The sequence below is a fragment of the Drosophila pseudoobscura genome, chromosome 2, assembly GCF_009870125.1.
Source record: "Drosophila pseudoobscura strain MV-25-SWS-2005 chromosome 2, UCI_Dpse_MV25, whole genome shotgun sequence".
In the NCBI taxonomy this organism is placed as follows: Eukaryota; Metazoa; Arthropoda; class Insecta; order Diptera; family Drosophilidae; genus Drosophila; species Drosophila pseudoobscura.
This window is the reverse complement of record NC_046679.1, coordinates 20,910,943-20,932,234: the sequence shown is the minus strand read 5'-3', so window position 1 is coordinate 20,932,234 and position 21,292 is coordinate 20,910,943. Positions and strand designations below refer to the sequence as shown.

The following is a 21,292-nucleotide window of genomic DNA, read 5'->3' as shown; positions in this document are numbered from 1 at the left end:
GAATGACAGGCGGCGATTAGCTTTGATACAAATTGGCACGGGATGGCAAAAGGTGTCCGGCTCCTTTAAATTATATTTATGCCCCCGCCAGCTCTACGTTATCCCTAGCTAATTTCTCTAATTGGCTGATAAATAACGCCGATTCACGGGCATTTTTCATAAGCGAATTATAAAAAATTATTATTTATTAGACGTGATGGCCTCCCCGTGAACTTTACATAATGAATATTCGTACAGAAGCAGAGGAAAACTAGCCAAATGAGTAGAAATTATTTTTAAAATGTTGTGTGATGACAAATACATGTATACGCAAGATTTGATGGGATCCACGATGGTGTGGGTGGCAGCTATAGTTTTTATTTAGGCCGCCAATGTCGCGACACATTTAACAAGGAGACGGAGACGGAGAGTGTCAGTGTCAGTGTCAGAGAGGGATCCAATTTATTTCATTTGGATCTCAATAAAAGAGCTGTTAATTTAATTGGAAATGCGGTTATTGTTAATTTACTCCATCATCTGCTGCTTACCAAATATATAAATTAATTTCCCCTGTACTCAGCTTTTACAGCAGCTGTCAACCCACAAAAGCCCCAACCAGAACCCCAACCAGAATCCAACATGGAATGCGATTAAAGGCTTGATTAATTTCAATTTATTTCCTATGCTATCACTATAATCATGCTTCGACCTGCAAAACCCTTTAATTTGAATAATGCAAACGGAAATAAATATTCGAGTAAATAAAGTCAATTTACTCGAGTCTCGTAAAAAATCATCCTGCAGGAAAAAACCACCAGTCTAATTAGCTGGGTAATTGATTGTATAAGCACTGACATTTTTTTTAAAGCTTAAATATCGCTGACAAGAAGAAAAACAATAAATATTTGAGCAATTTTAATCATTTTTGTCACTTAATTGTAATTTTCATAATTAATAGTAGAAGAATTCTCGGGGTTTTACCTTCGAAATCGGGAAATTGGCAGAAGCTTTTTGTTCCAGCTGACGTTGAGAGACTACTACTACGTCAGACAGTTTTCAGTGCTGATGCTTGAGCAGGCTATTTTTGAATACCCTTTATAAGGAACTGATAGTTATATGATACCTCTGATCCTCTTCGATTGGATGTTGGTTTTCGATATCTTGATGGATCTCTTAAGCTATTACAGGCCTTAAAATATCGTATTGTTCCTCCTAGATACCTCTTTCTTCCTGGGCATCAGAAAACAGAGATTTCCATTGCAAGATGATGCTTTCCCTACCTCATTCGATTCTCTTTCTTAAACCAAGAGCATCCAAAGTTCGTTGTCCTTTGTGGCAGGTATTTTTGCTCTCTTTCTCTCTCTCTGTCTCTTTTCTCGTCAGATTTCTTTTTGTTAATCTTATAAACGAATGCTCCGCGGCACAGCATGCGTACATTTCATTGAGAACGATGATTTGTTGTTCTTTCGATTTACTCGTTCGCATTTGCTTTATAAAACATTTTCTATTCTTTTTGTGTTTTATGGTTTTTATGTTCGTTTTTCATTTTTCTTTTAATTTTAATAAAAATTGAAGCAGACAAAGCTTGTTGCTCTTGGCGGCGGCGGCAGTGGCAAAGCCAATGGTTCAATGCCAGTCGCAGTCGTAGCCGTCGGCGTTTTGTTGTTCTAGTCGCGTTCTTTTTTGGCCAAAACTGATCTCGCCCAACTGTCAGTTTTCGGTACAGAGTCGACTCGTGCGGTTTTGCTGCGGTGAAATTGAATTTTGTTCAACACAGTTCACATTTTGTCACGCTGTTCACGAGTTTCTACAGCGAAAATTATAATTAATTATTGAAATTCAAGTTAAGACAGTGAATACGAGTATGTTGTGCCAGTGAAATTCGTCACAGCTCACAGATGATTGCATAAACTTTTGGGTAAAACCCACAGCAAAGTGTGACCATTGATTGCATTGCTATATAAACTGGTTGGATAAATGAAAGGTGCTAAACAAGCAAAAACTCACTATGAAAGAAGTCGGAAGACCAACAAACGTTCGGAAAAGTCCGCCAAGTAAGCAGCAAAACTCTTACTTTCCCTTTGGATATCCCTGGCTTGGCTCTGTCCCCTTTTGGCCAATGCCGTTTGCCACATGCACTTTATTTTTGGAAACGGACATCTGGCTCTTGATAAATATTAAAAGTCATTATAAGTTCTCTTCTAATATCTATACACTTCAGTGGTCGTTAAACAAACAATATTCGCCGCTGGCCAGCGGAACTAAAAATAATTCCAATTTGTTTATCATCGAATCGTGTACAATCCGGGGGTACGGGTTCGGGTAGGGGTACATTGTCCAAGTTGATTTTACACTACAAAGTACACAGAATCATCAGATGGAATGTTTATTCCAAGCGTATATAGCCACACGATCTTTAGATATATGTTTTTGCGAGTGAGTGTGTGTAGACATCAATAAAACTGCCAAAAGATTGCTTTGCTATCGATCATCAGTCTATCGATCCGATTGTTTGGTCTGCTCTGCTTCCGTGGGAGAAACGTGCTGACGCCCAGCGCTGCGCCGCTCTTCTTTGTGTATACAAGTGTATATTGGGAAAATCGAAAAATAGAATCCAGAAATCAGGGATGGAACGTGTTGAAGATCATCAGAGGAACCACCGGAATAAGAACTTTGAAAAGATGTGCTGGAATCAAGAAAACATTTAATGAAATATATCATATAGTAAATATGGGATTTCAACCATATATAGAATAAATATGAGACAACTTCCAAGTACTGATTTTTTATGAATTTTTTCTTAAATGTCAAATAGTAAAAATGTTCTCCATTCTTAACCTTTACTTTCTCTATAATGCACCTGAAAATTCGTATATCTATAAATCTAAACTATTTTATATGTTATTCTACCCTGAGAGAAACATTACCAACATCCATTCTCGTTGAAAATATATTAGCATACATATTTAAATCGATTCTCAGAGTATTTTGCTCCGGGTGTAATAAATCAATAAATCATAGTCGGCGGCGAGGATATATTTAGATCGCACCTAAAAGAATACTACGAATTATTCGTTGAATGTTTTTAAAGAGAACTTATGAACACAAATCAAAAGAGAAAGCATAAATCTTCCAAAGAGAATATCTCTCTGTGATGATCTGAAAAATATTCCAAACTCTTTTCCAATCAGTAGCCAAAATAAATGACACTTGGCTAAGTTAAGCATGACTGCCAAATATTAGAATACCAAAAGCACTCTTGTCATTTCTTAAATATGGGAAAATGTTTTTTAGATCTACGCATTCCACAAATCGTAGCGGAGACATCCTACCAGACAACATGCTATACATACATGGGGTATAAAAATATGTATGTTTTTTTCTGAATATTTGTTTTGGAATGGTGGCATATGCCATGGCTCTGAGAGCTGAGATCGGCGAAGCGATCGGCAGTTTGTCAAAAATTCCCAGTGCAGACGGGCTGGCAGTGAGTGTCACATCGCTTCGGAATAAAAAGCGTAAGTTATGGAAAGCCTGCAAAGAATCCCATTTTTTATGGCTCATTTGGGATTTCAATAGATCTGTTAATCTGCTTAATTTGATTTGCAGAATTAAGTATTTGCGCAGTGCCAAGTGATAGGAAACTTTGGAATACTCTTCTCAGATCACTTCACTCTATTTATTTGCATAAGAAATTCAGGTTAAATTTTCCCTTATGCCAGCAGCCGTTGGATCGTAATCATTGGATAAATCAATTTATTTATGCTCTGTTGTTGTAATTTATGGCTTTGCTTTGGTTATTTTCCTTTCCTTAGCACCAAATCGGTGATATGTATATTTATATTTATTTTTCCTACATCGTCGGTGCTTTTTTTCCTACGTTTTTTTATTATTATTTATTTATATGCGGCGAGTGTTGAAAGGCCGTGCGCCATATAGCCGAAGAGAACGGCTAACAATTGGTTCCAATGCTGGACCTAAAATCCGGTTCAGTTGACTTACAGCAGTCGTTGAAGACAGAACAGACCAAATATATTTCGAGATCTAGGACGAGTTTTGATTTGTACGGATCATAGGAAAAGCTAGGCATGTTGGTTGGCTACCGTTCGCCCTGGCAACCGCTCACCAATCGAAGGTCCGGTCTTACTCGTAGTTTTAGTTGTACATAGTTGTAGATCTATAGATCTCTGTCTGTTAATGTTTAAGCAAATTATCTAATGCATGTTCGAACTTTACAGATTGGACAGAAAGTCATCGCGGGGCATGATATACGAGAATGAGGAGCTCAGGTTGCGCACCATCAACATAAATGCCGAAGTTGAACGAGGTAAATGACGGGCTCTCAGGCGATCAAAGTCGGCCTAAGATTACGGCCATAAAAGTGTATTTTTTTCATGTGTTCAAGTATTAAACAACAGGAAATCAAATAATCGTTTAATAAATACCGAAAATGCTGAAAACAACCAATTAAAAACACATTAGACGGTGGCAAACGAAAACCAAAATAATCCCAACCAAATATATCTATATAAAAATCATTCTCTCCTCCCACATACTCGTATGATAGATATATGCGTATGTTCTCCGCGTCTATTCATAAAAAAATAATGATTTTCATTGCCAAAACAGAAGATAAGCGATTGTAAACAATGCGATTTGAGGTGTCAAAAAGGCCTGACAGCTCTGCATGATTGCCACGTGCTTTACCAAGTTCCCCTGCTTTGGTTTGGCCACTTTCCATTGGTATTGCTGTTGATGTTGGTTAATGGTTTTCCTGATTTTCCAGGGCAATCGGACATCAAGCGCCTGCGGCGTGAGAATGAGCAATTGCGTCGCGAGATCTGGACACTGCGGGACGAGTGTGATAGGCTGAACAAACGCTTCAAGGCGAAGCTCAATGAACATGAATTTGGCGGCTGTCGGGGCAGTGGAGGGAGTGGCGGCACCTGCCACGCGTACAGGTGTAGTGGCGGAGGCGGACGAGGCAGCGGTGGTTGTGATGTAAACAGTGATGTAAGTAGAATAGAAGCTACATTTTTCTGTATTATGTGTTTGCCAAATCAGAATTTGCTTATATCTGCTCTGTGCGATAGTCATTCAATTGCATATCATCAGATCACTACAAAAATAATCACTTAAAAATGTCTTAGTTCTCGTCTGCATCCAAAAGAAAATGTATATTCGGTCCAATATTCTTTTGAATTTCGATAGTTGCACTTCCTACTTAGATAGCTATAAGAAGTATCGATTGATCTTTAATGCTTATCGGAATCAGCTGTTTCTGTTTACACCCGAAAAACGTGCAAAAATTATTCGTGATTTAAAATAGTTTGCAAATCAGTCCCCAATTGTATTCCAATCCAAAGTTTGTGGCTCTTTATTAGTGACGTCCATTTAATTCCTTTATCCCACCAAAAACAGGACTCTGACTCTTGTGATACCTGTCGCGGGGCAGACGATGGTCATTGCAGCGACGATTGCTGCCAGGAGGGTGGTTCCTGTGCCCCTCTCAAGCCGCCACTGCCGCCAGAGGTGCCCGCAACGTCATCATCATCAAAGAATGAGGATTCCTCGCTCAAGGCAGAGCAGCAGCAGCAGCAGCCCATGCACTTCGATCACCTGTCGGTGGTGTCTGAGGAGACGCTGAGCAATCCAGAGATGCTGCAACAGTTCCAACAGCAAGAACATCGAATGCTTTGCACACCGGATTTGAATGGATCGCAGAGCACGCTGCCCAGTTTAATGGGGCCACTGACACCCCTGACGCCCATTGAGCTGGTGGCTAATCAGATGAATGACCTGCACGCCTCAGTGCCACCATTGTCGTACTTTGAGAACATACTGTCGCAGCACATGGGGAATCCCAATTCAGGTGAGCGGAGAACCTTTTATCTTGAGTTGAATCTGTTATCCATATCTGACTCTTCATAGCCCTGACACCCACGCCGGAGCTGGGGAGCAGTTCGAGCACCACCACTGGCAAGACCATGCGCCACACCAATGGCTGGGACTACAATCTCCAGTCGCCCTTCACGCACCGAAAATATTCCAATCATACATCGCCTTCCCGCTCGCCACCGCCACCGGCTATGATGACAACCTTTGTGCCAACATCCACACAGCAGACGATGCCAAAAATCGCCCTGAATGCTCCACATCTGCCAGAGAGCCAGGGGGACATCGAGACGGTGGCCATCACTACGAATGCAACGCAACAAGCGCTCAACAGTCCGAAGCATTTCTTTGCCCCGCTCAAGCCGCGTCTCAGGCTCAACACGAAGCTCGCGAACCAGGGTCAGTGCCAGGGGCAGCTGCCAGATTCCCTGCCGCCAGGATCGCCGCCACCGCCGCTACGCGATCCTCCGGATATATTCGTGAACAATGCTCTGGCTTCGCCGTACCAGAGACGAGTCTCGCCACAAGTAAGTCCGCGTCGCCATCGCGCCCACTCGCATTGCCATGCCCACCAGCATCCGCGCCAGCACCCAAGCCAGCGGCACGACCAGGACCACGACCACAACCAGGAGCAGGAGGGGCTGCCACAGCATCCCCATCACTGTGCCCTGCACCGAGCCGTGGTCGATGTGGCCGCGGCCGTTGGCTTGGGCTTTGGCCCCGCTGCCAATGCCAGTCCCAGAGACAAGGCTCGGCCGCATCCGGGCTCCAGCGTGCTGGACATCTACACGGCTGCCCTTGCCAATGCAGCGGTAGCCCGTTGCTCGCCACTACCTATGCCCAACTCTGCTGCGGAGCCCATCTATGCGACCGCACAAAAGCCCTGCCAGAGCACCTGCATCTCGGCCACAGCCCTGACCAAGCCCGTGATGACCATTACCACGAACACAACCAAGACCACAACTTCCCCTATGAGATTGCCAGCGAAAGTATCGAAGGTCCAAGCGAAACGGGAGACCGTTAGTCAGGTGAGGGGTCGATCTTCTGACCAGCAGTCGATCATCCTCCTGTCATAGTCCTCTCCTTTCATCAGATCCAGTCATCAGATCAGTTTAGCTATATTAAAATGGCATTCTTTATTATCTTATGCTTTCGATGTCTATAATTTATTGGATTTATAGGAGGTGGTCTACCTCATCGATGTTCATGTCCCCCAAAACTATTTGCGTACCACATTTGAATATGATTCTCATGTTTTCCTCTCAAAATATATTCTATTTCTATACTAGACTGCTTAATTTCTAAACAAAATCAATTTTTAGATCCAATTAACAAACAAAAGTTGTATACAATTTTGGAAAATGTAGGAAAAAGAATCAAATCAAGATTTGTTTTTCGTATCTTTATTTAAATGAAGGGATCCGGGATGTATATTAATTATAGTTCCCTCATCCCATAAATGTTTAGAAATAGAAGTCCAAGGAATAAGTATTCAAACCTTTTACTTATATTAGTGTGTAGATCTCTTGATAAATAAGTAATTCCTTAACTAGATGTTCCCCCACGGCATTGAAACCTTTTAGAACCTTTAAACCAATCGCTTGAAATCGCTTTAGAAAAAGACAAATCATATTATTTTGGATTTCTAATGAGTTTACTCTCCCCCACAGACGGATTCGGTAAACCTGGAATCAATACTAAACGACATTGAGACTATTTCGGAGGACATCTTAGCCATTCAGCTAGAAAAAAGCAAGTCGCGGGACAACCTGAGTCATCGCCAGGACAACGACAAGGCGAAGAAGCCATATCGCTCCGAGATGAATCTGTATCTGCAGTACGACGGCACAAATCCAACCATTTCTCCTGCCACAGCCACCGCATCCACGGAGAGCCAATCGGGAGGTGCGGGACTGACCACGACGACAACCTCCAGTGGGGATTCGGGGAACAGTGGGAACAGCAAGCTGATGCGACGCACTCGCTCCCTGGAGAGGGAGCACACCGACAGCCCTGCCCCTCACATACCCGATCCGATGGCACCGTTTCCCGACAAATGCACATATCTGGGATTCGAGCAGATCAATCAGGCGGCAGCTGGACCGCAACAATCCCCGAATGGACAGCGTCCGCCCATCAGTGCCAAGCCGAGTATAGCGGCCAAGCCGCCGCCTCCATTGCCGCCGGCACGAAGGCCACAGATGCCCACAGAGCCGCCGCCTCCGCCACCGACATCTGTCAGTGGCATGTCGCCGAACAAGAGTCATCTGTACAAGACCCTGGCCACGGCAGCGGCCAAGCGGGCCATTTTTCGATCGTCTCCTTCACAATTAACGCGCTCGCTGGATGTGGATCTGCCAGGAACTGAGGTGGAGACAGCTGCAGAGCAGGCGGCACAGACAGAGGTAAGAGGACTCCTTCGATTCCTTCTGCCAAATTAAGATTCCCATACCCATTCCAGGCTGATGAGCTGGCGCGGAGGAAGGCACGTCGCGTCTCCATATTGTGTGGCTCTGGACAAGCGCCCGAGGATGCTGTCGCACCAGTAACCACAGCACCCATGGCCACTGCCAGTTGTGTGGACCTGCCCACCGCAGTGCTCACACATCCCAGCATTAAGGCCTTCAAGATTAGTCACAGCACACCGTCCTCGCCACATTCCTCTCGCCGGCGCACCAACAGCAATACAATGGCAGTGCCAGGCCATCCAGAGGTGACGGCCACTACCTCGGCGCCGCCCAGCACCAGTCACCATCATCACCATCGCAAGGAGGGCAGCGATCCGGCGCCAATGACGACAGCGACTGTCAGTCGGACGAAATGCTCGCGTCGTCACTCGGAGGGCACTGTCCATACGGTGCATAGAAATAGTGGTGCCAGCGGAGGAGGAGCAGGAGGGGGAGGACACCATCATCATCACAACCACCATCATCCGCATAGCGGCATGGCGATTAGCAACAATCCGCACCACAGCCACCATTCCCACCAGGATAGCAACCACGAGACGGCCACCTCGTTATCCGATCGAAACTCGAACAGTTTTGCCTCCTCGCGAGAGTCCTCCACGAGTTTCAGCATGCGCTCCACTCGCAGGAAGATCTCGATAAGCTCTCACACGGGTGGCAAGATACCCTGGTGTGGCTGCTGGGGCAACGGTTGCCTCTAGATGGCGAGGAGGGGAGGAGTGGTTTCAGCTGCCGTCCACGAATGTACATTTATAGATCTTCATAAAGCCAAGCGCATATCCGTGTGTCTATATGTTTTTAGATAGGTTAGAATATAGAAAATCAAACTCTGCTTTTAGACAAATTTCCGTTCGGTGCAGTACAAAATGTCAGCAGTTCGAAAACAGTTTTCATTCACGAAAATGTAAAAAGTTCAAGAAACCGAAATTTGTTGTATATACTTATATTTTGTTAGAATCGATTTAGTTGTAGTATTTAACATTCATGTAAATTCTATAAATGTATAAAGGAAAGCAGTTAATAATTGTTGCTCAATTTGGAGAGAATACAAATCAGAAATATATTATAGAAAAACCAGATTATTTTTAAAACTGCGGATCTATTTGAATTTGTCCGGTGTATTCTAATAACATAGTTGTTTTCGAATTTGAAGTTTTAGGAATTTTATCCAACCAATTTCTACACATATAAGGGTTAACTGGAAAAATACACATAGGTAGAGGTAACACACCCTCGCACATTTGGCCATGAGGGGCATTGAAATTCTCTCCTGTAGTTTCGCTTCAAATTAAATTTTTTATGTGGCAACTTTTTATAACAAATTTCATTTCACGCTTGTTGGCCACCTCTAAAGTTCCACTCAACGAATAGAACTGGTCTTTAAATGAGAAAAGAGACAGAGAGAGAGAGAGAGGGTGGGGAAAAGAGAAAGAGCAAAGCCGCAATAGTAGGTGAAAAGGACACCGAGACCGTGGCAGGAAACACTGCAGAAACAGAAACAGCAACAGCAAGTGGGGAAAATAGTACTGGTACCGTAACGTAACTGGGAAACTGCAACTGAAATTGCGCAACAAGCGAAAATATACAATATGCAAATTAGCCGCAAATTAAGGTGTAAAAATGCATGACACACAAAACGCCTCTAGGATATATGCAGGAAACAAATTAAATTTTACCCCCAGTGCCAGTGCCAGTACCAGTACCAGTACCAGTGCAAATTGCGGCTGCTGCCATGCCATGGAAGGTGTGAAAGGGGTACTAGGGTCTCTCCAAATGGTTGGGAAAATAAAAAGTCAACAAGAGAGAAAAAGGGCCACTGCAGTGCGCCAGAGAAAATGTAACCCAAAACTGAGAGGCAGCCAAGGACCAATCGACAGTTTATTTTATTTCTCACCATCACAGGAGAACGGAGACTCGACATCCTCCTTCAACACAGAGAAAAGCGACCACTGAAGCACTTGGACTCCATTACTGAAAGACTGGGACTGGCGACTGGAAACTCCATCACTGGCCAGCTGCCAATCAATTGGTTGGCACTTTACTCCGTTTTAGAAATAACAGAATTTATGGCATCTTCTCCGTTTAATTGATTGGCTGCCAAGCTCTACCAGATTGCCGCGAGTTTCGTTTTATTGCATTGTGTTTATCTATGGAGGACTTTTCGCCCTGGGGCTTCTCGGTCTGTTTCTCCTTGGCTTTGTTCCCGTGGCCATTGACTGGCTGCCAGATGCACACTCATCTGTGTTTCTGTTTCTGCTTCTGTCTCTGGCAGGGACATGAGAAATCAATTTGTAATCATTATGAGTCCGTTTATTTGCCAATGAAACCAAGTGGCAGCGCATGAGGGCAATCAGCGTTCGAGAGCTCGAGTGGCGCACATAAACTCTTAGAGGCAAAGCTAAAAATACAAATTATACTTTTTCAGACAAAGAAATTATAAGCTCAAAATTATGACAAAAAAGAAAGAACAATGACAAAAAAAATTACATGCCCCGGGTGAGGCTCGAACTCACGACCTTAAGATTATGAGACTTACGCGCTGCCTACTGCGCCACCGAGGCCTTGGATACGTCCAAGAATAAGATGTGATTTTAAACTGAACCTGAAATTTCTCAGGTATTTTAAAGTATTAATCTTAACGAGGAATGGTCTAAATGTGGACCATGCGATCTATTTGTAGGTGAGATAGAGATAACCTTACACCTGATATGATCTGACCATACATTCGTTTATTCTTAATCGGTGATTATTCCATCTTTACATTTTTTTCTAACATTTTATAATAGAATTTCTAAAGTGAGTTCCTTGCAATATTAAAGAAACAGCAGCAATCATCAAATTTCTAATAGATTCCTCCTCCTGAGTGTGAGGATTTGAATATATTATTCGGAGTACAAGAATTATTTGCTTAACTTACTTTGGTATCTATAAAATATGAGAGAGAATTTCAGTCAGAAATGTACATACGTTTTCCACAGTAAAACGATCTACATATTATAAATTGCTTTCCCTCGGAAGAACACTCCCCAAATATTTGTGGACACGTTCAGGAAAACTTTTCTCTAATCAAATCTATATCAAACGATGCATTTCAAAGACTCTTCTCAGACAATTTGCCCCTGGCTGTTCGCCTAATGATTTATACACCCCACCATACCCGCGACGTATATGTTCTTTTATGGCTTTTGTTTCGTTCTGTATTGCTGTTGTATTTCTTTTATGAACGTGTGCCGCCGTGGCATGGCGCCTTCAATGAGCCGTGTCTGCACATATTTCTCAATCATAGCGAGACTTTTCAGACAATGCCATACAAGTATGCATATATCTCTATATATACACGGGTTTTTATGACGCTTGTTCATGGGAGGGGTTGACGGAACGGAGTGGAGCGACTGTCTACGGCTTTTATTATCATAAATTCTGTCGCTAAAACCCCATCCCATCCGTGGTAACCATACGAATGGCAAAGAGCTCCTTTGTTTTGACGTATTAACAATTTGTCATGCGAAATTAAGCAGAAGCATAAAAATCAATGCATAGTAACTAATTAGTTGGTGGCTAAGGCAACTGCTCCTCTTCGCTCCGTCTACGGCTGCTGATTACTCTGTTGCAACAGCTGCTGCAGGGGCATGGGCATTGGCATGCCACCTCTTCCAGCAGTTGTGCGGGCTCGTACTCCTTTTGTTTGCCCGCATTAACTGAGTGGACAGGACATCCCAGCGCGGAGAGCAGATGTGTGCTCTGGGAGCTGCTAAATATTGCAAGTAGCAACTGATGATATCCCCTGGTGACACCCACACACATGAAAAGAGGCGGGAGACAGGAGCAGCTGGTAGTGCAGCACACTCTTTTTTTTTTTTTTGCTGCTCCTGGTCTTTTGAGCCAAACACTCACTTTGATCATTTTTCATTTTCCCGGACGACACATGGGTTCTCCGAAGACCCCTTCCCCAGAGCCAGAGCCCAGAACCAGAGTTGTCTGCAGCTGCTGAGGATTCCTGTAAGGAGACGTGGACGGGTTTCCTGTGTGACGGGGAGTGTGTATGTGTCTCGGTGACATTGTTGGACTTGCGTGATATTTTTATTAAGAAATATATCAAATGCACATAATGCACACACATTCCATTCTGCCTGCCATATATAACCCTGGGGCTCAGACAGACAACGGGAGCGAAGCTGTTCGTTCTGCCGTTGGCCAAATGACACTTTATTATTTTCATTGTTAAGCGCTGGGGGGTTATATTAAATTAAAGCTCAAACATAGTGTTCGGGCCAGCCGCTGAGGAATAACCGTAACTTTAGCATTATTATTGTATGAGCATAGAGAGCCGCCTACATATGTTGTAAAACGTTGACTTTCTGCAGAGCTGCTGCGCTCTCTCGCTAAAGGGGCTCTCTGCCGCCGCCACTTCGGCAACTACTTTGATCTGCTGCCGCCACTTCGGCAGTCACTTTGATCTAACGCCGTCGTCTATAGTTTAGTTCTATGCTAACCCCTCTGCGCATTGGTTGCATATCGATCTCGCATAAAGTACATCTGGCAATAGCAAGCAATCGGCTTCCGCTAAGCCACCAAGATTAAATATATTATATATTATAAAGTTTAACCCAAATCTCTTTTTATTGTGAAATACATAGGTGCCAAAAAAGCTTGGCATCTCAAACATTGGTGACCCCCCGACGTGATATAAAACCATTGCTTAATCGCGTTCCGTTAAAACACTTATTAATTATACAATATTGTGTTGTTGGGTATACAACATTTGTGTGCACATTAAAAACAGTTTAAAGTGCAAATTCAGTGAGAGTGCGGCTGGAATATTTATAGACAAATTCCGGTACTTTAAGCGTCGAATCTCTCATTCTCTGCGCAGCTGCAGCCGCGGTTCTTGACTTTTCGTGTCTTGCATTCTCGCTCTCGCGTCTATACATCGTCGCTTAAGCGGTATTTCATTTTCCGTTGTTGTGTCGATTGCACAACAGTTAACATGGACAACGATCCAAATACAGGCGCGGGCGGAAATATTGTGGTGGCTGATTCCAGACTGAGTCTGTATAAACGTAAAAGTCAGTCATTATATGATCGATTGCACAGGCTTGGCGAATCCTTCGCGGGGAATAAAATCGACAAGCTGACCGCCGCGGAAGTCGAGGTGCGCCTTGATATGTTGGCAGAAATTCGAGCGGAATTTAATAAGGCCCATAATGAGTTGGAGGCTCTCGATCAAAACGAGATTGGGAGTGAGCTGCGCGAAATCTTCGATACTCTTTTCATATCGTTGAAAGCTGAGTTGCTGGCTGCTGTTGAAGTAGGCCAGTCACACGCCGCTGCCAATTCTACGACTCTGCCAAGCCATTCCGGACATAGTACCATCATCATGGCTCACAAGCAGCGACTTCCTGAGCTGAAGGTGCCGAAGTTTTCTGGTGGATACGTCGAGTTCTCGGATTTTATGGCAATGTTCAAATCGGTGATTGAAGCGGATGCGGGTCTCAGTGACATCGAGAAATTCCAGCACCTTCGCTCTTGCCTCGCTGATGCGGCTTTGGATTCGGTTCGATCGTTGGAGCTCTCCAGTGCCAATTATCGTGCGGCTCTGGATATACTTAATAAACGCTTTAATAACAAAAGACTTGTTTTCCAGGCACACATCAAGAAGATTCTTGGGCTAAAGAGGGTAGACTCGCCTTCTGCTAAAAGGCTTCGGGAGTTTTCGGATGCAGTCAATTTACACATGCGAGCGTTGCAGACATTGGGAACTGCTGAGGAGATTTCGGGATTCATGGTTATCAACATGCTGCTGCAGAAGTTGGATTCGAAGACGCAAACCAAATGGGAGGAGCACACATCGTCGGTTGCTATACCTACCGCAGAGGAATTCTTCGAATTCTTGCAGCAACGCTGCCAGAAAATGGAGCGATTGGAATATGCTACAGCGACACACGCTAGTAGCGATCAGGTGGGAAAAAACCATTCATATACGCATGTTAAGAAAACGTTTGTAGCTTCCAACTCTTCCGCCGACCCGTCTGTATGCGTCTTTTGCCACTCAGCGGGCCATGGAATATACTCGTGCAAGATATTCGAAAATCTCTCACCGTTGCTGCGCCACAAAGAAGTGAAGAAGCTTTCCCTATGCTTCAATTGCCTAAAACCGGGGCACCGGACCCGCGCATGCAATAGTGGAAAATGTCGAGTATGCGGCGGTAGGCATCATAGTTTGTTGCACTTCGTTAGTATGCAGCCCACAACACAAGGCTGCCCAGGTATTACTCCTCCCGATCTGGCCGTTCAACCGGACACTCTTTCCGTTGCTCAAAATTCTGCTAGCAGCTCGTCTCTACCTTCGTCTACCTCTCTTGCTGCCCAAGGTCTTCACTCTGATGTCGTGCTTCTGGCTACAGCCGTGGTTCTCGTGAAGAATCGGTCTGGCGTTTTAGTTCCTTGTCGTGCCATCTTAGATTCAGGATCGCAGCTGCATCTCGTCACATCCAGGTTCGCCCAGCAGCTTCAGCTTAGGAGAACTCAATCGTCTGCACTTGTGTCTGGGCTGGGCGATACCAGCGTTTCTACTGAGGGATCCACCATAAGCATTTGTATGCATTCTCGCACCTCTGCTTACACAACTACACTTACTGCTCTCATCGCCCCCACGATTACCGATTCTCAACCAAGTATGGCAGTAAATGTATCCGATTGGCGTATTCCATCTAACATTCAGCTCGCTGATCCTGCATTTTTCAATCCTCAACGGGTTGATCTTCTCATTGGTGCGAGCGTTTTTTATGATCTCCTCTGCGTAGGGCAAATCAAACTCACCAATGGACTGCCTCTTCTGCAGAAGACCCGGCTTGGGTGGATCGTATCTGGTGGTGGACAGAAGGTATCAAGCTCGGCGCTTTTGGCCACGCACAATTGTCCAGATTCGATAGCTGAGATGGAAGCAAGGTTGGATAAAACTCTTCGTATGTTTTGGGAAGTCGAGGATTGTGTGGAGGCTGGGTTGAATACCAAAGAAGAAGACGATTGTGAAGCACATTTCGTAAGCCACCTTTCACGGTTGCCATCCGGGGAGTATGCAGTTCGTCTACCGCTAAATAACAATTCTGATCGTTTGGGAGAATCTTATACTCAGGCTTACCGACGGTTCATCAGTCTGGAGCGAAAACTGGAGCGTAATCCTACACTCAAGGAGCGGTATTCCGCCTTTATGAGGGAGTATATTGATTTGCATCATATGCACCAAGTCAACCCTGATTCCCGTAGCCTCTGCAAATATTTCTTGCCTCATCACTGTGTCCTAAAGGAGGACAGTACGACGACAAAACTCCGTGTCGTTTTCGATGGTTCCGCAGCTACATCAACTGGATATTCTCTAAATGATGTGATGATGACAGGCCCTGTTATTCAGCCTGCATTGTTCAACATATTGATTCGCTTTCGAACATATCCAGTCGCTCTCACTGGGGACATTTGTAAAATGTACCGCTGCGTACGAGTGTCTCCACCCGACAATTTGTATCAATGCATCCTATGGCGAGATTCCATCGAGTCCGAGGTTCAAGTCTACACATTAGACACCGTCACATACGGGACGAGGGCTGCATCATTTCTAGCGGTCCGCGCAATGCACCAGCTGGCCATCGACGAGGGTGAATCCTACCCTCTTGGCTCAGCTGCTCTGCGGCAGGAGTTTTACGTGGATGACCTCATTTCGGGCGGTAATTCGGTCGCACAGGTCATGGAAAAGATGCACCAAACATCAGCTTTACTGTCCCGTGGTAACTTTAGACTTAGGAAATGGTGCTCCAGTCACCAGGAAGTACTTGAGGGAACCCCTGAAGATGACATAGAGAAGTTCCTAAAGTTTAATGATGGAAGCGACATAGCCAAAACTCTCGGCTTAGCGTGGGACCCTGCTTCGGATCAGCTGCTTTTTGCCTTGTCCGCACTGGACACAACCTCAAAGCCATCAAAGCGGTCGGTTTTATCTACGATTGCGCGGTTCTACGACCCTCTTGGATTGATAAATCCAGTCATTGTCAGGTGCAAAATCTTCCTTCAGCAGCTTTGGAGAGAAAATTTGGATTGGGATGAAAGCCTACCCTCAGCGTTGCATTCAACTTGGATGGACTTGAGAAATAGTTTGGCAAGCATTTCTCGGATCTCATTTCCTCGCTTGGTTCTTCGTTCTAGTGTGGCTACAGAAGTTCACGGATTCTGTGATGCCAGCTTAGAAGCATATGGCGCTTGCGTGTATATCGTGTCCAGGGAAGCCCAGTCTTCGAGCCACGTTTTGTGCTCAAAGTCGCGAGTGGCGCCGCTAAAGACTATATCGATTCCTAAGCTGGAATTAAGTGGAGCCCATTTGCTTGCGAAAATCATGCAGAATGTAAAGGACATGGGAATCTTTACAGGTCGGTTCTATTGCTGGTCGGATTCGTCAACAGCATTATCTTGGATTAGGGACGAGCCAGCTAAATTTCAAGTTTTCGTGGCAAATCGAGTGGCATCAATTCAGGAGTTGACGGCAGACATGGAATGGCGCTATGTTCCCACATCTTTAAATCCTGCTGATATTCTCTCGAGAGGCTCGCTTCCCAACCATCTTATCCAGTCAGAGCTATGGTTTCACGGCCCATCCTTTTTGCTATGCTCCAAGGATAAGTGGCCTGTATCTCCTACTAACAACATAGCAACTTTGGAGCTTCGCAAGAGAGGATTGCTAATCACGTCTCCACATGCCGATCTCACGTCCGGATGCAAATTTGCGAATTCATTCTTTCGCATGCAGCGCACATTCGCCTACATGCATAAATTTATACATCGTCTTAGGCATCCAGGACTCACCGTTTCTGATATTCGGCAAGGAACGCATCTTCTAATTCGACACATTCAGCTGGCAAGTTTGTGGATGGACATAAAGGAGATTCGGCGCAATGGTCAAGTCATTAAATCCAGTTCTATTAGTTCGCTCAACCCTTTCATCGATCATTCTGGACTACTTAGAGTTGGGGGTCGTCTTGGCAACTCATCGCTAGGATTTGATGCTCAGCACCCGCTCATTCTGCCAAAGGGACATTCCATTACCTTTGCGCTGATAAGACATTACCATGAAAGAAACCTCCATGCCGGACCTCGCGCCTTGCTATCCAAAATTCGGCTGGAATATTGGCCCATTGGAGGTGTTAAGGCAGTGTCAAGAGTCGTCAGCAGATGTGTGAGATGCTTCAGGACTAAGCCGCGCATGGTCGAACACATCATGGGAGACCTACCTAAGGAACGTTTGGAAGGATCTCGAGCTTTTGAAGTCACTGGAGTAGATTACTGTGGACCTTTTTTCTACCGATCAGAAATCCGCACAAGGCCTCCGATCAAGTGCTACATTAGCGTATTCATCTGCTTCACTTCCAAGGCTATACACATGGAGCTCGTAAAGGATTTGACCACTGCATCGTTTCTAGGCGCACTAAAGCGTTTTACTTCCACTCGAGGAAGGCCAAGTCAAATTTGGTCGGACAATGCGACAAACTTCGTTGGCGCCAAGAACGAGCTTCTGGAGCTAAAGAAGCTTTGTCTTAGCGAACCGCATATGAAGGAGGTCCACGAATCCTGCTTGGCTGACTCGATCGACTGGCGTTTCATCCCACCTCGCTCTCCGCATTTTGGCGGGTTGTGGGAAGCGGCCGTGAAGACCGCAAAATATCACCTGTACCGCTCAGTTGGACCATCTGTGCTTAGCTTCGACGAGCTGCGCACTCTGATCTGTCAGATCACTGCAATTGTTAACTCTCGCCCTTTGCTCTCGCTTTCAGAAAATCCTGATGATTTAGACGTTTTGACTCCTGCTCATCTGCTTTTAGGCGGCCCCCATGAGCAAATCCTCGAGCCTGACCTAACGAAGCTGAACTACAATCGTCTGGATGGCTGGCAGCGGGTCACCCAACTACAGCAAATATTTTGGAGCCGTTGGCGCGAAGAGTATCTCACTCTTTTGCAAGAGCGCGCGAAGTGGCGCACCCCCGCGCAAAACATCTGCAAGAACGACCTCGTTCTGGTGAAGGACGAAAATCTTCCTCCAATGCGTTGGCCACTGGCTAGAGTGGTCGATGTCGTTTTGGGCAAGGACGGAGTGTGTCGCGTCGCTGACCTGAAGACATCCTCAGGAAACATCAGGAGGGCCGTCACTCGGCTATGTTTGCTGCCCCTTAAGGAATCTGTTGAGAGACTAGCTCCCAACGGGGGGAGTATGTTCGGGCCAGCCGCTGAGGAATAACCGTAACTTTAGCATTATTATTGTATGAGCATAGAGAGCCGCCTACATATGTTGTAAAACGTTGACTTTCTGCAGAGCTGCTGCGCTCTCTCGCTAAAGGGGCTCTCTGCCGCCGCCACTTCGGCAACTACTTTGATCTGCTGCCGCCACTTCGGCAGTCACTTTGATCTAACGCCGTCGTCTATAGTTTAGTTCTATGCTAACCCCTCTGCGCATTGGTTGCATATCGATCTCGCATAAAGTACATCTGGCAATAGCAAGCAATCGGCTTCCGCTAAGCCACCAAGATTAAATATATTATATATTATAAAGTTTAACCCAAATCTCTTTTTATTGTGAAATACATAGGTGCCAAAAAAGCTTGGCATCTCAAACACATAGGATGATTGAGCAGGACACCATCTATCGAATCGTTCTTGTTCTCTCTCTCTCTCTCTCTCGAACAACTCTTCTTTACTGTGAAATTCGAATTTCAAATTGCAAATTTATTCATACGCGTCGCGCGGTTCACGTCAACCGTCAACGTTAAGTGACCTTTCGAATGCCTCCTAACCAGGAGGCGGTAGAGACCTGACCTAACCTGGCCACAGAAATGCGCCTGTGTTTCCAGTCAGGCGAATCCTGGGAACACAGAAAATTTGCATAATCGCGTGAAGCTTATTTGTAAAATAAAGAAAATGCCAGAAATTACATTTAACATTGAGGGGGCGCTTTGGCGCTCTGGCACTTCGTGGAAACGTCCTGGGTCAACGCGCACAGGATGTGTGCGCTAAGCCACCGTCTGAGCCAGGTTAAAAGCATTTCTGAATAATTTGCATTTAACATGCGCGACATGAAAGCCAAATAAACAATTGCCCGCCAGGCCCTCGAGAGCAGAGCTCCTCTTCCACCGACTCTTTCGGTTGAGTGGCAATTTGTCAAGCTGCTAACTGGCCCCTGCAAAATTTTCGGCCTGTTTCCTTTTTGGTTTATGCTGATTTGTTGCACTCCATTTTTCATTTGACTAAATGCTGCAAATGATGCGATTTGATATGCAGAAAATGTGAATGGGAAAGAGCTGACTGACTTTACAGGGCAGTGACCAGTGCTCTCTCACCAGTGTCCATGGACTCAGTGTTCTTCTCTGACTCAACTCAACCCCAATGGCAATGTCCATCGAGAGCGTATACTTAATCTGACTGCTAGCCCCAATAACTTTCACTCGGCTGTTAGCCATGAGTTATGGACGATACGAAATTAACATAATTTAGTTATGAACAGGACACTGTCTATCCCCTAGACCAAATAAATTGTAAAACTTTCGCCAAAACTAAAAGTATAGCAAGAAAATGTATTGTTCGGCCACAGCTGAAAGTCAATAAGCCAAGAGGGGGAAAACTTTTGATCATCAATATCTATCTATATATATCTAACAACATATATCGTATTTTTTGGGGCCCAGGCGATAGAGAATAGGGCATAAATTTGATTAATATTAATGCCGCTCGCTGTACAGGGACATGCAATATCAATAAACCCAATGGCAGACTCCTTTTTATGATTTATTGTGTTTCGGTCAGTGGACCTGGCCGTGGACCGTAGCGCAATTTCACCTTGGCTGCCATCATTCTCGTGCTCCATTAAATCTTTGGCGACACATCCAATGAGCCCCATAACGTGTGCCCTAATACCTTTTTTTTGCCTTGCTCCTACCCCCTGTCCTTTCTAATATCCTTTGTTTATAAATGTTCTAATGGAGGGCAAATTATTATTTTTTCCTTTTTTTCTTCGTTCGGTGTTTGTGCATGTCGGCGCTGCTTCCTTGACGCTGTTCGAGTGATAAATTGATTGGACTATACATAGGGATACAGGATACTCTCAAACATACACATACATTCAACCAGGAAGGACATTCATATCGGCGGTCAGGCGTAGTACACTCCGCTGTCAACCCTGACTGTAAGTGTGTGAGTGTGTGTGTGCCTGGCTCTTTGGCCAATTTATGGTTAAGGTTAGTGGTCAAAGGATAATAGTCACACACTGTTCACAGCTCTACAGCAGGTCACCCCACACTCTGCTGAGCCCCTGTTGACCCGCTGGAATTGTTTGCTTAAGATCAAATGGCCTGGGCATTGGGTCCTTGTTTACAGGCATCTCCAACATACCATCCACCATTCCAAAGAGGAGCAAGAAATACTCCAAAGTATTATCTTAAAGGAGGAGAAAAACTTCAAGGCGACAAAATACATTCAAATATATTGTGAATACATTCTGTTCCAGCTATCCTCTCAGGGAGGTAGAGCTATTTCAAGATGGTTAAGCAGACAGGGTATTCCTCGTTTCGTTGGAGGACTGTATTTTGTGTCTTCTCGGTTTGTTTTTGTGGAGGTACCCCCGGTAAATTATAATAAATGTCATTGTACTTACCCAATGCCACATTGGGATTTAATTTATGGTGTGAAACTTTGCCGGCTGAGAATATACACATATTTTTGTTGTGCACTAAGGTAGATATAGATATAGCCCAGGACATTTGTCCCACATAAATTACTAGGACCCAAATCCCCCGCTCCCCAACACTGGTGTATCTATTTAGATGGGAGTGAGAGATCTCTCGAAACAAAAGGATATTTTGTGTGCGATTTCATTTCAGTTTCTTTATAAATATTTTAATGGGTCTTGTCAGTGTTTTTAATTT

At 44.7% G+C, this 21,292-nt stretch overlaps 1 protein-coding gene, 2 long non-coding RNA genes and 1 other non-coding gene across 15 annotated transcripts in view; 2 read left to right on the top strand and 2 right to left on the bottom strand.

Annotated features, from left to right (window-relative positions):
- The window catches only part of LOC6897552 (serine/arginine repetitive matrix protein 1), a 17,330-nt gene extending 7,912 nt beyond the window's left edge, over window positions 1–9,418 (top strand). For 4 of the 12 annotated variants that reach the window (XM_015182231.2, XM_033385287.1, XM_015182230.2 and 1 more), the window contains 6 exons: window positions 4,218–4,306; window positions 4,766–4,992; window positions 5,401–5,851; window positions 5,911–6,902; window positions 7,545–8,279; window positions 8,336–9,418. In XM_015182231.2, the coding sequence (XP_015037717.2) occupies window positions 4,218–4,306; window positions 4,766–4,992; window positions 5,401–5,851; window positions 5,911–6,902; window positions 7,545–8,279; window positions 8,336–9,040 (3,199 nt within the window). In that variant the 3' untranslated portion in view covers window positions 9,041–9,418. Of the gene's footprint in view, window positions 1–1,948; window positions 2,034–3,410; window positions 3,498–3,960; window positions 4,115–4,217; window positions 4,307–4,765; window positions 4,993–5,400; window positions 5,852–5,910; window positions 6,903–7,544; window positions 8,280–8,335 lie in introns of those variants that run through there. The other 8 variants (XM_015182232.2, XM_033385358.1, XM_033385337.1 and 5 more) reach the window with 5 other exon arrangements.
- LOC26532621 (uncharacterized) lies at window positions 2,341–21,292 on the bottom strand. The gene is made up of 2 exons (XR_001451809.2): window positions 21,022–21,292; window positions 2,341–2,665 (listed from the first exon to the last, which is right to left on the bottom strand). It is a non-coding gene; the product is annotated as an uncharacterized lncRNA (long non-coding RNA).
- On the top strand, window positions 10,009–10,451 carry LOC117185170 (uncharacterized). Its single transcript, XR_004470742.1, has 2 exons — window positions 10,009–10,176; window positions 10,242–10,451. It is a non-coding gene; the product is annotated as an uncharacterized lncRNA (long non-coding RNA).
- On the bottom strand, window positions 10,828–10,900 carry TRNAM-CAU (transfer RNA methionine (anticodon CAU)). The gene has a single exon. It is a non-coding gene; the product is annotated as a tRNA-Met (tRNA).